The sequence below is a fragment of the Gobio gobio genome (assembly GCF_949357685.1).
Source record: "Gobio gobio genome assembly, chromosome: 1".
Classification (NCBI taxonomy): domain Eukaryota; kingdom Metazoa; phylum Chordata; class Actinopteri; order Cypriniformes; family Gobionidae; genus Gobio; species Gobio gobio.
Window position 1 is genome coordinate 232959 of NC_137097.1, and position 20140 is coordinate 253098.

Genomic DNA, 20140 nt, shown 5'->3' on the forward strand with positions numbered 1-20140 from the left:
AATATTTACACAATAGTAGGCCTACTGATAATATTTACACTATAGTAGGCTACTGATAATATTTACACTATAGTAGGTCTACTGATAATATTTACACTATAGTAGGTCTACTGATAATATTTACACTATAGTAGGCCTACTGATAATATTTACACAATAGTAGGCCTAATGATAATATTTACACTATAGTAGGCCTACTGATAATATTTACACTATAGTAGGCCTACTGATAATATTTACACTATAGTAGGCCTACTGATGATATTTACACTATAATAGGCCTACTGATAATATTTACACTATAGTAGGCCTACTGATAATATTTACACTATAGTAGGCCTACTGATAATATTTACAATAATGCATTGAATTTGATAGGTGTCTCTCACATTGTCCCACAGCAACATTACAATAGTGTACATTAATGTACAATGTTTTATAATAATAATTTATTCTATTTAGTGTCCAATTCATTCATTTAACATATCTAATATTGGGGGCATCCAAGTTGACATATTTGAACATTTGGAAAAAAAGTAACGCAGTAATTACTTTCCCTGGTAATTAGTTACTTTTATAATGATGTAACTCAGTTACTATTTGTAAGAAGTAACTATAAATAATTACTTTTTTAAAGTAACGTGCCCAACACTGGTCATAAGCACATTTAATTACAGATGATCCCATCACACAATGTCCTTATTGGGGGGGGGGGGGGGGGGGGGGTATCGTATTGAATCATATAAGCTCATATTATATTTTACTGTCACACTTTGATGGGTAAATTAATTTATTTACTGGACACATTAAACACAAACGTGTAAGGCTTGTATTTGTACACATAGAATTGAAACGATGGAGTGTGTTGTGGTTGCTTCATCTGACAGAGCTTCTTCCACAGGTTTCTGCCTGCTTTATTTTAAATAAGCACCAGATGGCGCTGTTCTCCACACTCTCAAAGCTTTGAATCTTTTCCTGAAACAGTCAGGGGAAAGCCTCACTGCTAGGGATGGCAGACGCGAAACAGACGTTTTGGGGCTTTGCCGAGATCCCGAAGCGCAGATGTTTCGAAACACTGCTCCGAACTGTGATTCGAAACACCCATGTCACGTGACTATGGCTAAATGAAGCTTCAAGTGTTTCATCAGGTGGCGCCTGCCGAAACTGCGTTGATTAAAGGGGGCGGGAACAAGCCACACAGTCACACATCTGTATAAACCTAATTCACCACAGTTTAAAAGTGAAGTAAATCCATCGTCACCTCGTGGGTTTTTGTGAGAGGAGAGTGATTTTGTGATAGCAGTGATTTTGTGATAGCAGTGAGATTTAGTGCGCTTTGGTTAGTTATATTTAGGCTAGATTTAAATTAGATATATTGACTGATAGGTATAGACAGTGACATATAGTTAGGATAGATATAGTGACACATTCATATAGGCTAAGTTAGATAGTGACAGATAGATAGCACAGCATAAGTTAGATATATAGAATTATATAGATATAGATTCATAGGTGATATATAGATAGAAATATTAAAGGCGAACTATGTAGGATTTTTGCAGTAAAACATCCAGAAACCACTAGGCCAGTGTTATATATTTTCTTCAGTTGAGTACTTAGAATATCCCAAATGTTTTCAACTATTTGTAAATCGTGAGAAAATTGCTATTTTAACCAAGGAGCCGGGACGTGTGAGCTATGCGTGTGAGGGAGTCGCCTGTCGATTGCGTCATATCTGCGTCACCCTCGGTTTCCGGTTTTATTCAGTGAAACACTTTACTCTCACTGCAGTGTGCAGTGTCATAGCAGCCGCCGAGCGAACGTCATAACTTCCTTTTCAACCCACTTAGATATATATAATACGATAAACAGAGTTGTGTTACCTCACTCATGACTGGAAAAGAGGAAGTGGCGCCGGCAACCGTGTCATAATAAAAGTCCCGCCGGCGACTATGCCATAATAACAGTCCCGCTCTTCAATCGCTCCTTCGGCCTTGCTCAGCTCCACAACACTCGGTCCTGCTCTGCTTCACTACAGTAATGTTAATAATCGCATCCATGAACATGATTTCTGCCCGAGTCCTATCCTGACTCTTTTCCACTGGCTGTGAGCTGAAGACCACATGTCCCAAGATTCTGCGCTCAAACGAGCCGTCATCAAACTACGCCTTTGTTTTGAACAGGCGACCTCTAGTGGACGGAAAAGTTACATAGTGTAGCTTTAATAGAATATATAAAAATGGAGGCTCCACGCAAGAGATGCCGTACATCTGTGGTGTGGGAGCATTTCCATTTGGAAACACCAAATAAAGTGAGATGTGTGTATTGTGATAGGCAGCTAGCATTCTGCAACAATACATCATCCATGATGCACCATTTGAGGAGCACTCATCCTGCCATTTTGGAGGGTGCAGAGGATGGTAACATTCCCCCTGTACCTAGGCCTGCTACTGACACTGCTGGGCTGTCTAAGCCAGGTATGCATTGTTTGAAATATAATTCAGATAAAATCACAGGGTTGGGACACTGTTTAGAAAGTCTGTAGTTTTAAATAGGTAAACCACCCATAAAAACTAATGTCCCAATTACAACTCCCAATTGTGTTAATCATGCTTCACTGTGAATATTTAAATATAACTCTTCACAAACTTAGCCACTGTATTAAATGGAAAACATGTATAGGCCTACAAATTAACCCATTGACAGCCAGTGAAGACATCCGTTTGGTTTTCCTAATTGTTGTAGTTCTAAAATCAGTTTGATCTGTGTTTGTCTGAGCATAAACTTTACCAAACATAACTTGTTGTTTAGAAAGGTTTCCAAATAATGAACCAGTACTTTTAATAGCAGTGCACTATCTCTATATTTTTTTCAATGTATCTGTCTGAAAGATGGTTTCATGTTTTATCTTATTTTATTTAAAAAGGCAGACAGAGGGAATTGGATGAGGCTCTTGTTAACATGGTGGTGAAGGATGAGGGTTTCATGGCCTTTGTGAACAAGCTTGATCCGAACTATGTTCTCCCATCCCGGAGGGCGCTTAAAACTATGGTGACCGAAAGGGACAACAAAACCCCAAGACAATGGAGGACCTAAAAAAGGCAGAATTTGTTAGCCTTACGGCTGACATGAGGTCCTCCATTAATATGGACAAATACCTTGGTGTAACTTGCCACTACATAACACCAGAAGCAAAGCTGGCAACTGTTGTACTGGGTGTAAGGAGGTTTGACCAAACCCACACAGCCCAGCATCTCATGGAGGCTAAATCCTTGTTAATGGCTGAGTGGGGAATACAATCCAAAGTTCAGTGTATGGTGACTGACAATGCATCCAACATGATCCTAAGTGACCAGCTGCTCAGCTGCTCAACCTTCGCCATGTGCCATGTCTTGCCCATACATTGAATTTGATTGTGAAGAAGGCACTAGATCAAACGGCAGTCATCAGTGACATACGGCAGAAAGCCAGAAAGATTGTGGGGTTGTTTAGATCATGCTGCAAAGCAAAGGACAAGCTTGTGGAGATGCAGGGTTTGATGGCCAGACCAACTCTGAAACTGATCCAGGAGGTTGATACAAGATGGAATGCTTGCATGAGCAACGAGAGCCAGTGGTGCTGCACTTTCCAATTTAAAAAGTGATATTGCTCCGCTGACAAGTTTGGAGTATGAAATTATTGAAGATTCAATGTCAATACTGAAACCATTTAAACTAGTAACAACAGAGTTGTCAGAGGAAAAGAGAGTGCCAGCTTCAAAACGTATACACTGTACAGGATGTTGCAGCACAAGCTTTAAGCAGAAAAAAGGACATGTACCACAGGAATCAACTGTACAATTAGGTAGGCCACAATGACCATTCTACCCATAATTTGGCTATACATGTCATAGTGTTGTTATTAATATTCATATGGTTTTATCCCGTTTTGAACAGGCTCACACCTGCTAGACGGTCTGCACTCCAGATGTGGGGGGTATGAGTCCTTCAGAGCCTTGGCGCTTGCTACACTGCTGGACCCAAGGTTCAAAAATGTGGCTTTTGGGAATTCCACCAACGCCCAGGAAGCTGAAAAAAACCTCACACTGGAGTGCGCTTCACTGATGCGTTCAAACACAGCAACTCCTGGTGAGCAGTCTCAGTCTTCATCTAACTTTATGGAGATGGGTCATCTGAATAATTATGAACATTATACTTCATATATGCTGTCAGTTTATGCTTTGTAAGTAATTGTTGTTTTAATTTTCATTCAGAGCCACAAATGTCAACATCAGGCCCATCATCATCATCATCATAAACAACAACACCAGCCGAAACCCAGGACAGTTTATGGGAACTGTTTGATAGTCGTATCCGTGAAACCCAGACGACACACAGTACTACAGCTGATGCAACCGTAGAAGTGAAGAAGTACCTGAAAGATGCGTTTTTGCCCAGAACGCATGATCCATTAATTTATTGGAAAGCGAGAGCAGTAATTTTCCCTCATTTGTGTGTACTTGCAAAAAAATATTTGTGCATGCCAGCAACAAGTGTCCCTTGTGAGAGGATTTTTTCAAAGGCTGGAGAAATTATATGTAAAAAAAGAAGTCGGCTGAGTCCTTCAACAGCAGAGCAATTCATATTTTTGAATAAAAATGTTTTGTGACAAATGTGACATTGTGGCTTTATTTATTTTATTAATGTTCATTTTGTATAACAAACAAAATATATATAGTTCTTTACAATGACGAGGCTACAGGTTACAAAACCAAGATCATGTAGTTGTCAGACAGATGTTAAAAACAATTTTTTTACACGGATCATTGTCATGGTATTTCAGATCAACACATGCAAATGACCACTAGATGGCGCCGTAGAGACGGGTGTCAGATTGATTCGAAGCTTTGAAACAATTTGGCACATTTGCTTCAACTGCTTCAGTGCTTCACAAAGCCTCAGTCTGCCCTTCACTACTCACTGCTTCATGAGGCTTCATTTCCACATCCCTAACTTTTAGTAACATCCTTTGCTATTTTATCTGCCATTTCATTTCCTTTAACCTCATTGTGTGCTGTTATCCACACAAATAACACTATAAGCCCCATCATTTTACTCTGTATAGGCACAGGACTGCAAACACAATGAGAATAAATAGGGAGCAAACAGGACAGGTAACGAGGGAGGACAGGTGGGGCAAATGAACCGATAATCAGCAAACAAGAGAGGGCGGGTTAGGCATGTGACTGTTTACCCACAGGACTCTGGCTAATACTGGTACCCCAAATCCTGAGGCCCGTTGCACAAAAGTAGAATTAAGACATCCAGGATAAATGACTGAGCTGAGCTCAATGAAGCCAAAACAAGTGCATCCAGGCTTAATTGGTTGCACAAAGACCAAGCCAGGATGAGCAGACACGGATTCATCAAGCCAGGTTAAACCAATCTTGGATAGGTGCGCGCTCACGGCTCACTCAAATAGACCCGCCACCGATCACAGATTCACTGATTCACCATGGCAACTAGAGCGGCGTACTTTTCCCCGTTGGAGGCACAAATCCTCATGGAGGCATACGAGGAGGTAAAAGACATAATTAAGAAGAAAGGCAACACCGCCACAGTGATAAAGCAAAGAGAAAAAGTATTGCAGACCTCCTGAATGCGTAAGTAGGCCTAGTGCACAATTACACACTCACCGCTCCGCTGAAACATCACAATTACAATCCAAATAGTTCATTCACATCTCCAAAAACACAGTTGCACTCTGATTATGAAACAGTTAAACTTTTAATTGAAATGGACAACAGATATGAGTGAAATTGTGTAAAGTAACCCCATCACACTGTGGCTTTGATAAATTATAATCAAAGGCTTACATAATTACTACGCTCAGTAGTACAGTTTAATCTTAGCCGTTGTACTCTGCTTCTTATGCTGTCCACCGATTTTTTTTTTTTTGGCCTCTTATGATGTTTGTGCTGTATACTGTGTGTAATACAAGCTTGCAGGGAGGCTACTGCTTCCATTCATTTGTCTGTTCAGTTGATGTGTATGGATTTGTCCTGCATTTATTTCAGTGTGCAGACAAGTGGGGTGTGTTTTTTTATATATATATATATATATATATATAAATCTCTATCTTTGAATGTGTATTTATCCTTTTGTTGTATTGTTGAGTCACTGTGTGACTTCAGTTTCGAAAGGAGCTGATGGTTTACCTGCTTTGTTTTATCCTTATTCAATAAAGGAACCTAATGTTACACTTTGTGTTTTTATATTTATATGGAATGTGTATTTTATACGACCGAGTATTAGGGCCACACTGAGGAAGAAGGAAAAAGTCATACATTTATGAGGCTGGTTCTTTCTGCGGAAAAGATGCATATTCTTTTTACAGTCCTGATACTTATGACAATGTGACGCTGATGTGCCAAAAGATTAAGTATGTCCTTGTTTGTGAAACCATACTGAAGAACAATTCCACGAAATGCCCCACAGCTGTCATTTTAACAACCGTCTTCCTCTAAAACAACGGGTTACAATTTTATGACGTAATTTTTCGAAGTCTGTGACTTTTCTTTTTTTTCCTCTGTGGCCCTAATATTCTATCATTTTTATATATAGCCTTATAGTCTATGGGAAACCGTAAATTATCTAATGATAGCAACATCATCTAAAAATCATAATTTATCCAAAATTATTGAAATTATGATCACAAACGTTTAAATAATGACAGTGGGTCTATTTATATGTGATAACAATGTGTAGTGGGCAGTGGAATAACTATTGGTTTCCGTTTGTGGTGACTGCTGACTGACATAAGGGATGAGATTAAATAGATCCTGGAATTTAGCCTGGTCTGGAGCAGGCTAGCTCCACAGAATAAATCTCCATGGTAATTTATACCATAACATCCAACTGCCACCCTATCCAGCTTTAGTGCAACCGGATCACGGATAAATTGAGCCAGGATCACCAAGATATCCCGGCTTAATCCCTTATCCTAGTTTTGTGCAATAGGCCTCTGAAGAGAAGAGAAAACAAAACAATATGAGACACAAGCAAACAAACACACACACTTTCCACATAATAGTATGTCAATGAAACACGCATCACGTCCAGTCTTTCACTCAATAATGGCAGCCGCTCACCAGCTGGAGCTCATGGACTGTTGTCAGAACCGGTCATCCTGTAAAGGGTCATTCCAGATTGCTCAAAACATCTCAGTCTTTGTGGATCAATGTTTATATGTGAATAAAAGCCTAAATTCAATCTGTTCAGCGATCAAGTCTCTTCAGGGTTGGATTGAACCTCTTAATTCAAATGGATTTGTTATACAATCTCTTTCTGAACTTTTTGAAGCGTCAAAGGCTCAGTTAAGTAGCTGTCAATGGAGAAAGATAATATAGATATATCAGAAATATCTTCATTTGTGTTCTGAAGGTCTTACGGGTTGAGAAAGACATGAGGGTGAGGAATTAATGACAGACGTTTCATTTTTGGCTGAACTAATCCTAAATTGGTCACATCTATGAGCTCATCCACACGTTTTCTTGACCTCTTGCCTACCGAGGTTTTGAAAAAGTGCTTCAGATGCTTATGCCCTTCTATTACTGCAATTATTAACCCTTTCTGTGGTCATGGCTCCTAAACGGTGGTCATATGTTGCACAGTTAGAGAGTGTCAGAAATTTAGCAAGGTCATCTCACAGTGTGTTTGCTGCTACGAGCTACGTCCACTAACTAGCTAATACAAATGCAACATGAAATGGCGATGATCAACTGCCTAAACACTGCCTGTTCAGCTATTTTATGTGCTGGTGAGCCAGACATATTTCCACCTTGGTGGACAATAAAGACATGCAATGCAATACAATACCTTAAGCTCCATTTGCCAAACTGGCCTCTTTCCCCTAGCCACGACCGCATCCATATTCTCCTCTTTCACTTCCTCTATTTTCAGCACACATACAAACCACAAGTACCAAAGGGGAAGTCATCTTGCTCTGTTTTATTTTATTCTTCTAATCTAACTTGCGTCATAGCCTACGATTCAATAGGTGTCATCATTGTATAGTGTGCATACATGTCGTACCAGATCAGTGTTTTGGGATGATCTTATAGGATTGCTGAAATCACACAGTCTGTAGCAGGCATTAGAACCATTTTAAATCAGGACACAGCACTGGGACGGCTCTTGTCCAGGTCTCAAATTACCTTCTCACTTCATTTGAGTCTTGTTAGACATCTGTGCTGCTTTTGACACTGTATATCAAAACTTACTCCTTGAACGGTTTTGTGGTTGGTTTGGCTTCTCTGGTGTTTGAATAGTTTAAATCTCACTGATTGTTTTCAGTATGTCTGGAGGAAAATGAATCTGAAGCAACATTAGTTCTACAGGGTGTGCCATAGGGGTCTGTGCTAGGGCCGCTTTTGTTTAGTATATACATGTTGCCTCTTGGAGACATCAGTTGAGTTTGGTCTGGGGGATCATTGGTATACTGACGATACACAGATTTGTCAGCAGGCACCCGTGTCATAACTTAGCAATCACAGCTCTTAGTACTTGTTTAGATGAAAATAATACGTGGATGCAAAACAAGTCAAAAACTGACCTTTTATTTGAAGGTATGCAGACAGCTTTGTCTGAATTAATACTTTAAATGTGTTTGCTGATTCCTAATCAGAGTCTCGATCGTCTCAAGCGCACAATCTTGGAGTTATTTAATCAGGAGTTGACATTAAAACTGTTTTTCCACCTCAGAAATATTGCCAGACTTCGCCCTTCTCTATCCCTGCCTGTTGGAAACAGGGGTTAAAGCAAAAAAAAAATCCTGCGCCTGAACTTTTTTTTTCAGTGGGGTTGGGGCTGGGTGAGTGGACAAATACGTTATTTGGCAAACAAAAGAAAAAAACAACAGTATAATAATGTATCTGCCAGGGGCGGAGCCAGACATTTTAAAGATTCGGGGCTTAGCCCAAATCTAGTTTGTTCAATGACATTTTAATTTGGCTTTATCAACTTTACTGACTTTGAGGAACATTGTTGTACTAGACTGGAGTAAAGTTCATAATGATCATGATCAGTTTTTCCCTCAGGATTTTGTAAAGCTATGTTGGGTGGACATCTGTCCCTCTACGGGGGTTCGGAGAAAGCCCGTTGTGTGTTGGAGAGCGTCAAAAAATGTTGATGACAAACAAACAAAAAAATATCAGGAAATTGGATCAAAACAGAGCAAATACATTAAAGAGATTTAGCAAATATGACTAAAATGCCCAGGTGGAAACTGTCAAAACGGCAATCAAGAAATTAATTGACTAAACCCTCAGAAAAACATAATTTTCAATATCAACAGTAAGAACAATTTATGAGCAAAAAGTACAAATATAAGAGATCGGAAAAAACAATGTAATTTGCAGGCATTTCACACCAGGGCCATGGCCACACCCCTTCACTTACATGCCCGGCCCCCCAGATTACTGATTGCTTTAAATAAAATAATGGATTGAGCGCACAGCGGCAAACAGAGGTGTGAGCTTCCCTTTATCACAGACATCACTGGAAGTTTGAAGTTCAGTCGGATATTTTAAACATGAATTGCTTTGATGTCGTGCCAGTGGAAGCCGTTTAGCCCTTCACAGAGGAGCAGCGGACATGCACGGAAGCATATTACATTATTATTATGATTAGGCTACTTTTATTATTAAATTAATATTAGCTAGGCCTACTACAATTCATAAGCCCCACAATATTTCACAGCGCATCAACGCAACCGACATCCTGCTACTCATTTCAAAAACAACTTGTTTAACACGAAATACTTCTCGATTCACGAAAATAGTTTTTTTCCCCCACAATAGGCCACTAGTGAAATATAAAAAAATGTATTTGATTAACCTCTTGTCATCTCTAATAGAATATCATAAACGGTTAGTTTTTTACTTTCACTTTGAATAATTGACTGGCGTTTTAGACCCTCACCGGCATAACTCTCGCGCAAAGTTTGCACATTGTGATATGATATCCACTGGCCTGCCCTCATGGTTTAAGATGCAAACATTTTCAATATTGACGTGGCATTTTTCTTTATGGTCAGATGATGGACAGACAATGTGACAACTTTATGTCATTCAAAAGTCTTTTTTAGATCAACTCATATTCAGAAATGGGTACAGCCATTATTCTTCTGATTAACTTTTATTAGGTTGTAAAAAAGAGACCAAATTACCAAAACAAGGATTAATGATGTTTGAGAGACAACACGTCTTATTCTTACCAATAGTCATACAATTATTGAACATACAGTTTAATGATATGAATATAATAGATTTTATGGGCCTTTCAGAGAAACGGTGCTTTAACGGGAGCAACCACGAGCGCAGACGCTCTATAGGCTAATTCTGTCATGTGACACCACATTAAAGAGCTTTTTCTCCACAAAAAGTGTTTCCAAACTAGTTTTTCACGACATTTGCAGTATCGACATAGAATGTATACACTAAAGTTAAACTGAAAAGATTGTGTCGACATTTGCAAAAAATGATTGATAATTGGCATTTCCATCAGCGATATCTGTAAACATTTTGAAGCGGATAAATCTTTTTCTGCAAAGAAATCCTCAGATGGAAACGTGGCTAATGTGTCAATGCTGTTTGATAAGTCTAGAGTCAATGTGAACAGATACACAACATCTATCAGTACTTTATAAAGTAGCATTTACTAACCGTGAATGATGATGATGATGATGATGATGATGATGATGATGATGATGTTTCTTGTTCCTCCACTAAACTTGTGTCTTGAGCAGATGTTATTTTGAAACTTTCAATTCTGGGTTTTTATACTGTCTAGGGGTAAGTTTTCCTTGGAACTTAAACCTGTTAAACTAGAAAAATTTTACAAAACTATTTAAACCAGTTTGTCACGAGACAAAAGACACGGGAGTGAAATTATGTGGAGATTCACTGTCTGTCTTCTGTCATGCCATTAAGTAGAATAATAGCAGAATTACTGGTAAACAGACAAACAACACTAATAAAGACAGATAAACAAAGAGAGACAGAACACACTCATGACAGAAATAGAGGTCCGTTTGCCCCAGTGTGTTAAAGAACCCGCTCTGTTTTTAGAGGATGATGGATGAGCAGGTACACAAGCAATTATTTGATCTTTTAAAATAATTATAGCAGATTTAAACAACAAAGCTTTCTGATCTCTCTTCATAAATACATTCATCTCATCATATGAATGCATGAGTTGAAATAAAGGTTGTGAGATGAATGTGTTTATGAAGAGAGATCAGAAAGCTGTGTTGTTTAAACTGCTATAATTACTTTAAAAGATCAAATAATTGCTTTGAGTTTTGGTCTCAATCAAAAAAAGTAATACACAATGTGTCACTGACATAGGCGTAATTTACGGGTGGGACCGGTGGGACATGTCCCCATCACTTTTTGCCAGGCTCGATATTGTCCCCACCACTTTATAAAAGTAATTGAAAAATAGATTGCGGAAGGTGTGTATTAAAGCAAAAGCACGATCTACAAATCGTAATTCATTCATTTAACACATTTTTCCGCCGGTCAGAAGATTTTTTTTCCATTACAGATTTGCACAAAACTTTTGCCATATTTCCTAGTCGATAAAAAAAATATTGCGAAATGACAGCGTTTCCATTAACTGATGTTATGCGACTAAAACAATTTTTTTCCTCACGTGATAAGTCATTCCAAATATTATGCCACGTATGTTGTTAGGTTTACGCATATCCCAGCCACTGCGCACCATTATTATTAATGGAAGAAGCGTGTGTTATTCAAGCACTGATGGCAAGGAAAGCCCCTTATACTTGAGCGGCATGAGGTGTTTCTGGGTGTTTCTCTCTCTTATCTGCTTCAAGGTCTTGATAAATTGTGGCATTTTATATTCTATTGTTTTTTTTATGAGTTTAATAAAGAACTCGTCTTCTGTCCAAACATACCGCGCCATGTAAAGAATGATCAACTGTTACATACGCCAGGTTGTTGTGACGCATTGCTGCCAGCCTGCCACATACAGAGACGAGCAAAATGTTTGAATTTGCATGGTGGTAACTCAAAGTTTTACCACTTCGTTACGGGTAACAGGTGCCATGGACCGCTCATGTTAACATCAGAGGCATAACTTTAACATAGAAATTACGGACCCCGGTGCACAAATATCATAACAGGCCTACTGTAATATATTGTATGCTATACTGTAATACATATAATCTAGAAATGTATTAAAAACAAAGATGCTTTCAGCATTAGGCTACTCAAAGGCCGCGGAAACAGGCCAGTGGGTTCGTTAAGCGTCAATCCATTCCAAGCGTTCTTATTGTGCTTATGTATTAAATATAGCTACAGGCAATTAGTTTATGAAACCTTGATTAAAATTAAAATACAATTTATAGAAAACGAAATTCACTTTAAAGAAATGATTTCTGCAAAACAACACTCAATAGAAATCATGTCTGACCCCACTCCATGTCTCCAGACATATTGCGCGTCTTATAGCCTATACTCATGCCGACGAAAGCGCCTGCGAATTCTTTAATATTTTTCATTTTTGCAGTTTTTTTTTACCACTTCATTATTTTGGCTCGGAATTTCGTTTGTTGGAAATATGAACTGAATTTAGGAATTAAATTTGAAATTAAAAACTTTGCGTTTGATAAAAAAAATATATTTTTGAAGCGTTTGGAGTGGAGAAGGCTATGCAAAACGTAACCTATTTAGATTCATAGTTAGGCTATATGTTTAAATATTAGCCTATTATATTAGGCCTATTGTTTTAATTTTTATATGTTGATGATGAAGTGAATTGTATTTTTGATCAAGGTTTCATAAACTAATTGCCTGTAGCCTATATTTAATACATCGGAAGCAAAATAAGGATGTGGATTGAACCCATTGCCTGTTTCCGCGGCCGTTGAGTAAGGCTGAAAGCGTCTTTCTTTTTAATACATAGAATGCAGGCCCGGAGTGGCCATCGGGAGAATCGGGAGAATTCCCGGTGGGCCGCTCTGTGCGCTCATAAATTGGGCCGGCAGACTCGGCTGCTTTCTCTTCGTTTTCTCTGTATGTCTATATGTGTTAAGTTACTGTGTGACTGATATAACAACACAGCACATTACACTAGATTTTAATTTAAATCAGAGCATCAGACCGTGCATTAATAATTGCCGCTTTCTGTTGTCAGAGCGCGCGCGCTATCTCTCTCTCTTTAAACTCAAGCGCGTCGCGTGTACTCAGGTCGTTGCCATTGAGAAAAAAACAAACTGCAACACATAATGAATATGTCCCCGCCTTCTAAGTAAACGAGCCAATCGGTTGAATCAAAGAACCATTGGCAAATGACTGCCAATATTATAATTTTATTTATCAAATTGATACGGATATATAAATAAAAATTATAGTGCAAAAATTATATTTCTTACTGCAATACTGCATTTTTGTTTGAATGCAAACCATTTTTTAGATTGGTCTTGGGCATAGACTCCCGGCTGTTGTGGTGCCCTACGGAGCGCGTGATGCGCGTAATGGGAGCGGCGGCACTGTCCCCACCACTTTTCAAAGCAAAGTTACGCCACTGGTCTCTGAACTTGTGTCTTGAGCAGAAGGACAGTGGAGGAGAAAGTTTCATTCAGAACATAAACCTGTTAAACCAGAACCATTTCAGAAAAATAATTAAACCAGTTTTTCAAGAGATAAAAGACGTGGGAGTGAAACTATGTGGAGAAAGACTTGTTAGTATTGTTCATTGTTTTATATATATATCTAGACATTTCACGCCTTCTCTAGACGTATACTTCATGATTGTGTGATAAGTATTCGATGAGTTTCAGTTCATTTCAAAGCGCACCTTGTTAAGTGTCTTTATTTTACAAAAGCACAAGGTTCTGTTGTTATTGTGAGTTTACACAAATGTAAATAGAACCTTTAATAGTTTCTAATGACGGACTCAGTCATGGGTGTAGGGGGGGTTAATAAAGGCCTTTTGAAGCGAATCGATGCATCTGTGTAAGAAAAATATCCATATTTAAAACTTTATAAAAACAAAGTTAAAAAGGCAACACAGAGAATGAAGAACAATGGGAGATTTGCAACGCGTCTTTCATGACAGTCTTTTTATTTTTATTTACAAATGACATGAAGTTGACCAGACAAAACATGAAATATTTTGTGTTCATATTGTCTGCAATGAAATACAAGTCAAAGTAAATTTAGAAATCACTTATTTTTTCTTTCTTTTTTTTGCGTTTTCCATACTGTCCCAACTTTTTCTGATTTGGGGTTGTATTTATTTTGTCCTGTTGCTCTCTCAGTCACACACCTGAAGCTCATTCATTATGCAGCTCATAATGGGTTCTTTTGTTCTCTCAGGTGTAAATCACATCATTATTCATGATCATTCACACCCCTTCACATACGGCCTTTGTAAAGAAAAAGTGTCTTACAAAATGGAAATGAAGATATTGTTTTATGTGAATGAGTAGGCTCAATGATTCTCACATCAGTTTGAAGCAAAAACTCTAGGCAACAACACCCATTAGTCAAAAGTCTTGTGGACACATATCTATTGTGTGTTTTGAGGCCTTAATTTTTTTTTTTTTCAAAAAGCGTGCATACAATTTTTTCTCTCAAAAATACAAGCATGTACATACATGTTGCTCACATATTATGGTAGCCCAGTTGGTGCTGAATACAGTGTAATTACACTTTTGCCATTCATGTGTTTATAAGCAACTGAAAAAAACACAAATGTCAGAGAATGTCAAAACTTCTAAAGGGCCCCAAAACAGCTCAGACTCCAGAGGGTTAATCATGAGAGCTGTGATAGTAAAAACTTGCTAAAAGAGGGAGTAATACTATTTCAAATGCAAAGACGTTAGCCAATCACAGCAGTGGGCGTTTACACTGAAGTCTCACAGCAGACACGCCCCTTAAAACAGAGCGTTCAGAGCAGAGGCTGAAATCAGGGTAGGAAAATGCCTTTTATATATACATTATGACCAATTTTTGATGTAAAAAGCATTCTAACATTATAAGTGCACCCCAGGAAACATCATAAAACAATAAAACAACACAGTTCATGACCCCTTTAAACAACTACATTCTCCACTGAAGAACTGCATTTCGTGACACAATGACAATAGTATTTTAAATTTAAATCTCACTGTTACTGATATATCATGCAGCTCAAAGCATTATGGGTAGAATCTCTCATCAGTCTATTCTGATTGAACAGTTTCACTGATGATGATGATGATGATGATGTGATATTAACCCTAAACCCAGGATAGCGTGTGTGAGTGAATGTGGTCTGGACTGTGTGTATGAGGCTCATTGTGTCTCCAGAGACGCTGTAGAAGGACAGAGTTCCTGCACTGGGATCCACATACACTCCTACTCTATTATCTCTGGTGCTGCTGATGGGCTTTACAGGGAGTTCAGTCTCTAGTTTAGAATACTCTGAGAACTGCAGTTGTTCACAAGCAACGTCTGGGTCAGAGGGTCACAGAGTGCTGCAGCTCAGCTGGACGATTTTTTCTTGTACTCCACAGTAGAGCCCTGCGTGGGACTGTTTTCTTCATCCCGCTCCCGCCCGCACCCGCCGAATTTCTGACCATTACCGCCCGCTCCCGCAACGTATGTGTTACACTCCCGCCCGCTCCCGCAATATGTATGTCCACTCCCGCCCGCACCCGCAAAACTCTGAGAATTTATTCCCGCACAATAATAGAGATGCATTGATTTTGTGTCTTCTCCCGTCCCGCAGGAAAAAAAAAAAACACGTAGGCCTATTTGTATTGATATTATTAAAGAGATTCATGGGGTTGTTTGTTTCGTTTCCCTGGCCTGCATGTAAAAAAAAAAAAAAAGACAAATACATTCAAATGTAATTTCGTTTTTATCAAAAACTTTGCACATAAAAATAGACTGCTTTGCAAAACAGAAAACAGAAAAACAGATTGAGAAACAACAAACAGATCCCAATTCGTCGGTCAGTCCTGAGAAAACATGCTTCAACAGAACGTAATGTGAACACAAAATAGCAAACGGACATTTAGAAACAATCCATTTCCACTCACTAAACTTCTATGTATTGTTTGTCAAAAACACCAAACAGTCAACTTGACCTGCAGGGAGTGCTGAGTGTTTTTGGTGAGGTATGATCAAGTAGCTATGTATTTGCCTGCTGCGCAATATGTGGATAGCCTACATATAACGTTATACATACCGCATGATTTTGCCTACCAAAACAATTGAGAAACTTCTCCAAATGTCAGACTTTCCTTGCTTAGATTTTGTGCTGTAAATACCTCGTTTGAGGTTCTTTTCTACATCATCTATTGACATCTCCATCATGTCGTTAGGCAACCTCCCTATCCCGCCGATTCCCGCGGTGTTTTTTTTAGCGGCCAATTCCCGCCCGCAGCAAAATTCACACCGCCCGCTCCCGCGAGATTTGCGTTGGGTCCCGCGGGACCCGGCGGGACTCAATCCCAATGCAGCCCTCTACTCCACAGCATGATGGAAGCCTGCTGGAGAGTGACTGAGCTTCTGTCTCCAAGACATCCACTGCGTTGGGGAGCTACATGAGGGTGGAACCAGTTTTGGTCCTAAATAGTTTCTCAATTTGTTGAGTTAAATCATAGGCTTCTTGCGAGGGACGACACAGAGCACCTGCCTTGAACTCTTTTAAGTTAACTAAGATGTTATCTCCAGCAGGATTGTCATCGTTGTGCTGTGTTGCAGTTTTGCATTTTCCACAGATGCTGGCAAACCTGATTACTTTGTGGACAATGTAGCCTGCAAGATGGAAGAGAATACATTTCTCCGTTTTTGTGAGGTCAGGTGCTGTTCTGTTCTCTACCATCAGCTGTTCCACTCTGACTGATGGAGTGACATTTGTGTTCCACTGTGTCAAGGAAGTCAGCCAAAAAGCTGCTGTCGTCCTCCTGGTAGCTCCCAGACCTGATGGTGGTGAGGAACTGCCCTACAGATATATTTCTCAGTGCATGATGGAATTCCACTAGAGTTGGATTTTTAGACCTCACACAGCTGAATGTATTTTCAAGGCAGTCTTGTGTGAACCTCGAAGTTAACACAAACCTGTGTCCTCCTGTCAGCATGTCCTCCTGTATGGCCAAAATTGATTTTGTTGCCATTATCACCCCTTTTTGAACAGGCTTCCAACCACCCTTATGACCAATCTTCATCCCATGGAACAGATGGATGATATCCTGTAAGAAGATGATGGCCTTTTCATATGCCTTCATCTTGACCCTGCTCAGGGCTGTAACTGGATGGCGAGATGACATGAGATCAAACCAGTGATCAACTTGCTCCAGGAACCACGCTGTAGTCAGGTAGGAAAGAGGGCGGTTTTCTTGCTGCACCATATATTTCAGTCCAGCACTTGTTGCCTTGCTAAATACATTAAGAGCAGGACCAACTTTCATTTTTTCAAAGTGACTTGGCTCTATGGCTGCAGCTGATAGATGGGGAGCTATTTTTAATGCCATCCCTTCTTGAAAGGACAATAAGTCCTTGATAGGGACCACTGAAACCTCGTTGGAAGGTAGGTTCTCTTTGTTAACAACATCCTCTGGAATTTTGAACACCTGTCCACGGACAAGAGCACTTTTCAGATTTTTTACCAGATGTGGGACATCAGGCATGAAATAGAGACTCCTGTCTGGTGTTGCTGGATGTGGCACAGATGTTTTGGAATGGTCGACCCTAAAGGATTTCCACATGGCCTGGTTAGGACTACCCATATCAGTGGTGACATTTAGCACATGTAGCCCTATGGATGCTGCCCTTTCTATTATTTCAGAAATTATTGGCCTGTACTCTGTGCCGTTTGTTGAATTGCCACTGTAATGGTATTTCCAGCGTGTTGTGTTCCCAGCCAACATAAACACACAAGCATGTGTGGCTACTCCTGTGTGACCTGGCAAAGTGACATCACCGTAAAGTTTGCCTGTGAGCATGTGCAGCTCCACACTCGGAGTGATTGCAATTGTTGGACTTTTTTCTCTCCCCAAAGTCCACCCCAAGTTCAATGATCGGCCGGGAGTCGAATTATCAATTAAATGTATTAATTTATTATGAATAAAAAATAACGAGTAAAAAAGGTTATCTGAGCTCAGGATTCAGAACATCAACGATAAGCATATCACAGTTCAGAACTCTTTCATGCATATTTATATTCTTGATCTTCCGTCCCCTCCTCATGCATCGTCTCTTCCAATGGCATTGTTTCCTCAAAGGGGGGTTTTACAGAATCACCAGTCTCCAGTGGCCTGTTGCACAAACCCGGTTCAGGTTTTAACCCAGGTAAGTTTGCGGTTAGTTTGAGCAAACTCTGGTTTTTGGGGCTTATGAAGGTGGATTGTTTTTTAGCGGTGTTCATTGTCATGGTAACTTACACTACACGGCTAACCTGCTCGAGAGCAGGTTTTATTCTGGGTTAGAGATCACAAACCCAAACTGGACCAATCAGCAGTGAGTAAAGTGACATAAATCTGACACATCACAGTCAAATCTTTAGAGTTTGTAGCAATGGCGTCACCATTTTTGAAAAACCCTGTGGAGATCGGAGCGCAGATAATAAGAAGGGCACTTCGTCGGGAAATAACTTTTAGGGATAGGCATAATCCCCTAGCTTTTCCCGATGATTATCTGTACGAAAGGTATCGTTTTTCGGCAGATAGTATAGTTTATCTATGCCGGCTTCTCGAGCCGCACATTAAAAATATGACACGCCGAAGCCACGCGCTTAATGTACCGCAACTTATATGTATTGCTTTGCGGTTCTTTGCTAGTGGTACATATTTGCATGCAGTGGGTGATGCTGAAAACATAAGCAAACATACCGCCTGCAGAGCAATACGGAAAGTGGTCATTGCATTGCAGGAATACATTGATGTATTCATAGTTTTTCCTGGCCACTTAGAGACGCTGGCTATTAAAGAGGGGTTTTACAGAATAGCTGGTAAGATCATTTCAAATGCTGCCTACCTATTACAATTCATCTTATGTTACAGACTTTAAAGTTGCATAACCAATGTTTCTGAAAAGGATTTCCTAGGGTCATTGGTGCAATAGATTGCACACATATTGCAATTTCTGCAGCCCTAGGTGAGCATGAGGCTGATTTTGTGAACAGAAAATCTATTCACTCCCTCAATGTCCAGGTACAGTCCGAGATGCCTTCTCATTTCTCTTTAACGGATTAGACTCTTATCAAATCTGATATGATTTTTAACCTAAGGACATACATCTGTTATACTGACATGCCTGTTAATTGCAGATGACTTGTGACAATCAATACTTGATCACAAGTTTGGATGCTAGATGGCCTGGCTCAGTACATGACTCCAGAATTTTTCGGGAATCTGTGTTAGGTCGGCGCTTTGAGGAATGTATAAAGAGAGGGGAGGGGGGAGATTCACAAATACTTAAAATGGAACTATTGCATTTACTTATATCGTTTATTTTATGCTTCTTGACAGGGATGTTTGATGGCTTGTTGGTTGGAGACAGGGGTTATGCTTGTCAGCGATATTTAATGACCCCCTACCCTGACCCTGACACAAGGCCCCAGCAGCAATTCAACGTGGCCCACAGCAAAACCAGGGTCAGAATTGAGAATACCTTTGGTATTCTGAAGGCACGATTTAATTGTCTACGTGGCCTGAGAAGATCACCACAGAGAGCATCCCAGATAGTGGCTGCATGTGCAATACTGCACAATATAGCCACTATAAGAAAAGAGAAAGTGCCACCACCAAACCACCAACTCCCCCCTGATGAAACTGACCCCATTACATTGGACTTTCCATCTGGCAGAGCACTGAGAGATGCAATAACAGCACAGTATTTCAATTGATTTCTAATAAAAGTACAGTACAAATTTGGGAGTCAAATCGTTTTATTGATTTTCACGTTGCTTAAAAAAGTAAGAAAAGAAAAAAAAGTTAGTGCATTCTCAAAGTCTTTTAATTCACAACTATTGCTTCACATGCCATCTTCAGGTATTCCAACTCCTCAATCTGTAGTTTCAGCTTATTTTTTTTCCCAGTAATTTGATGTCATAGTCCAGCATCAAATTGTTCTTATAGAGGGCTC

At 39.5% G+C, this 20140-nt stretch overlaps 1 protein-coding gene across 1 annotated transcript; it reads left to right on the forward strand.

Moving 5' to 3' along the window:
• Positions 1-18571: 18571 nt before the first annotated feature.
• Positions 18572-19901, forward strand: LOC307135928 (putative nuclease HARBI1; the record flags this gene model as incomplete). Its single annotated transcript, XM_079832648.1, has 4 exons — positions 18572-19004; positions 19091-19206; positions 19323-19434; positions 19525-19901. 4 exons carry the CDS (start codon positions 18572-18574, stop codon positions 19899-19901), a joined length of 1038 nt encoding a protein of 345 aa, XP_079688774.1.
• Between the last annotated feature and the right edge of the window lie 239 nt (positions 19902-20140).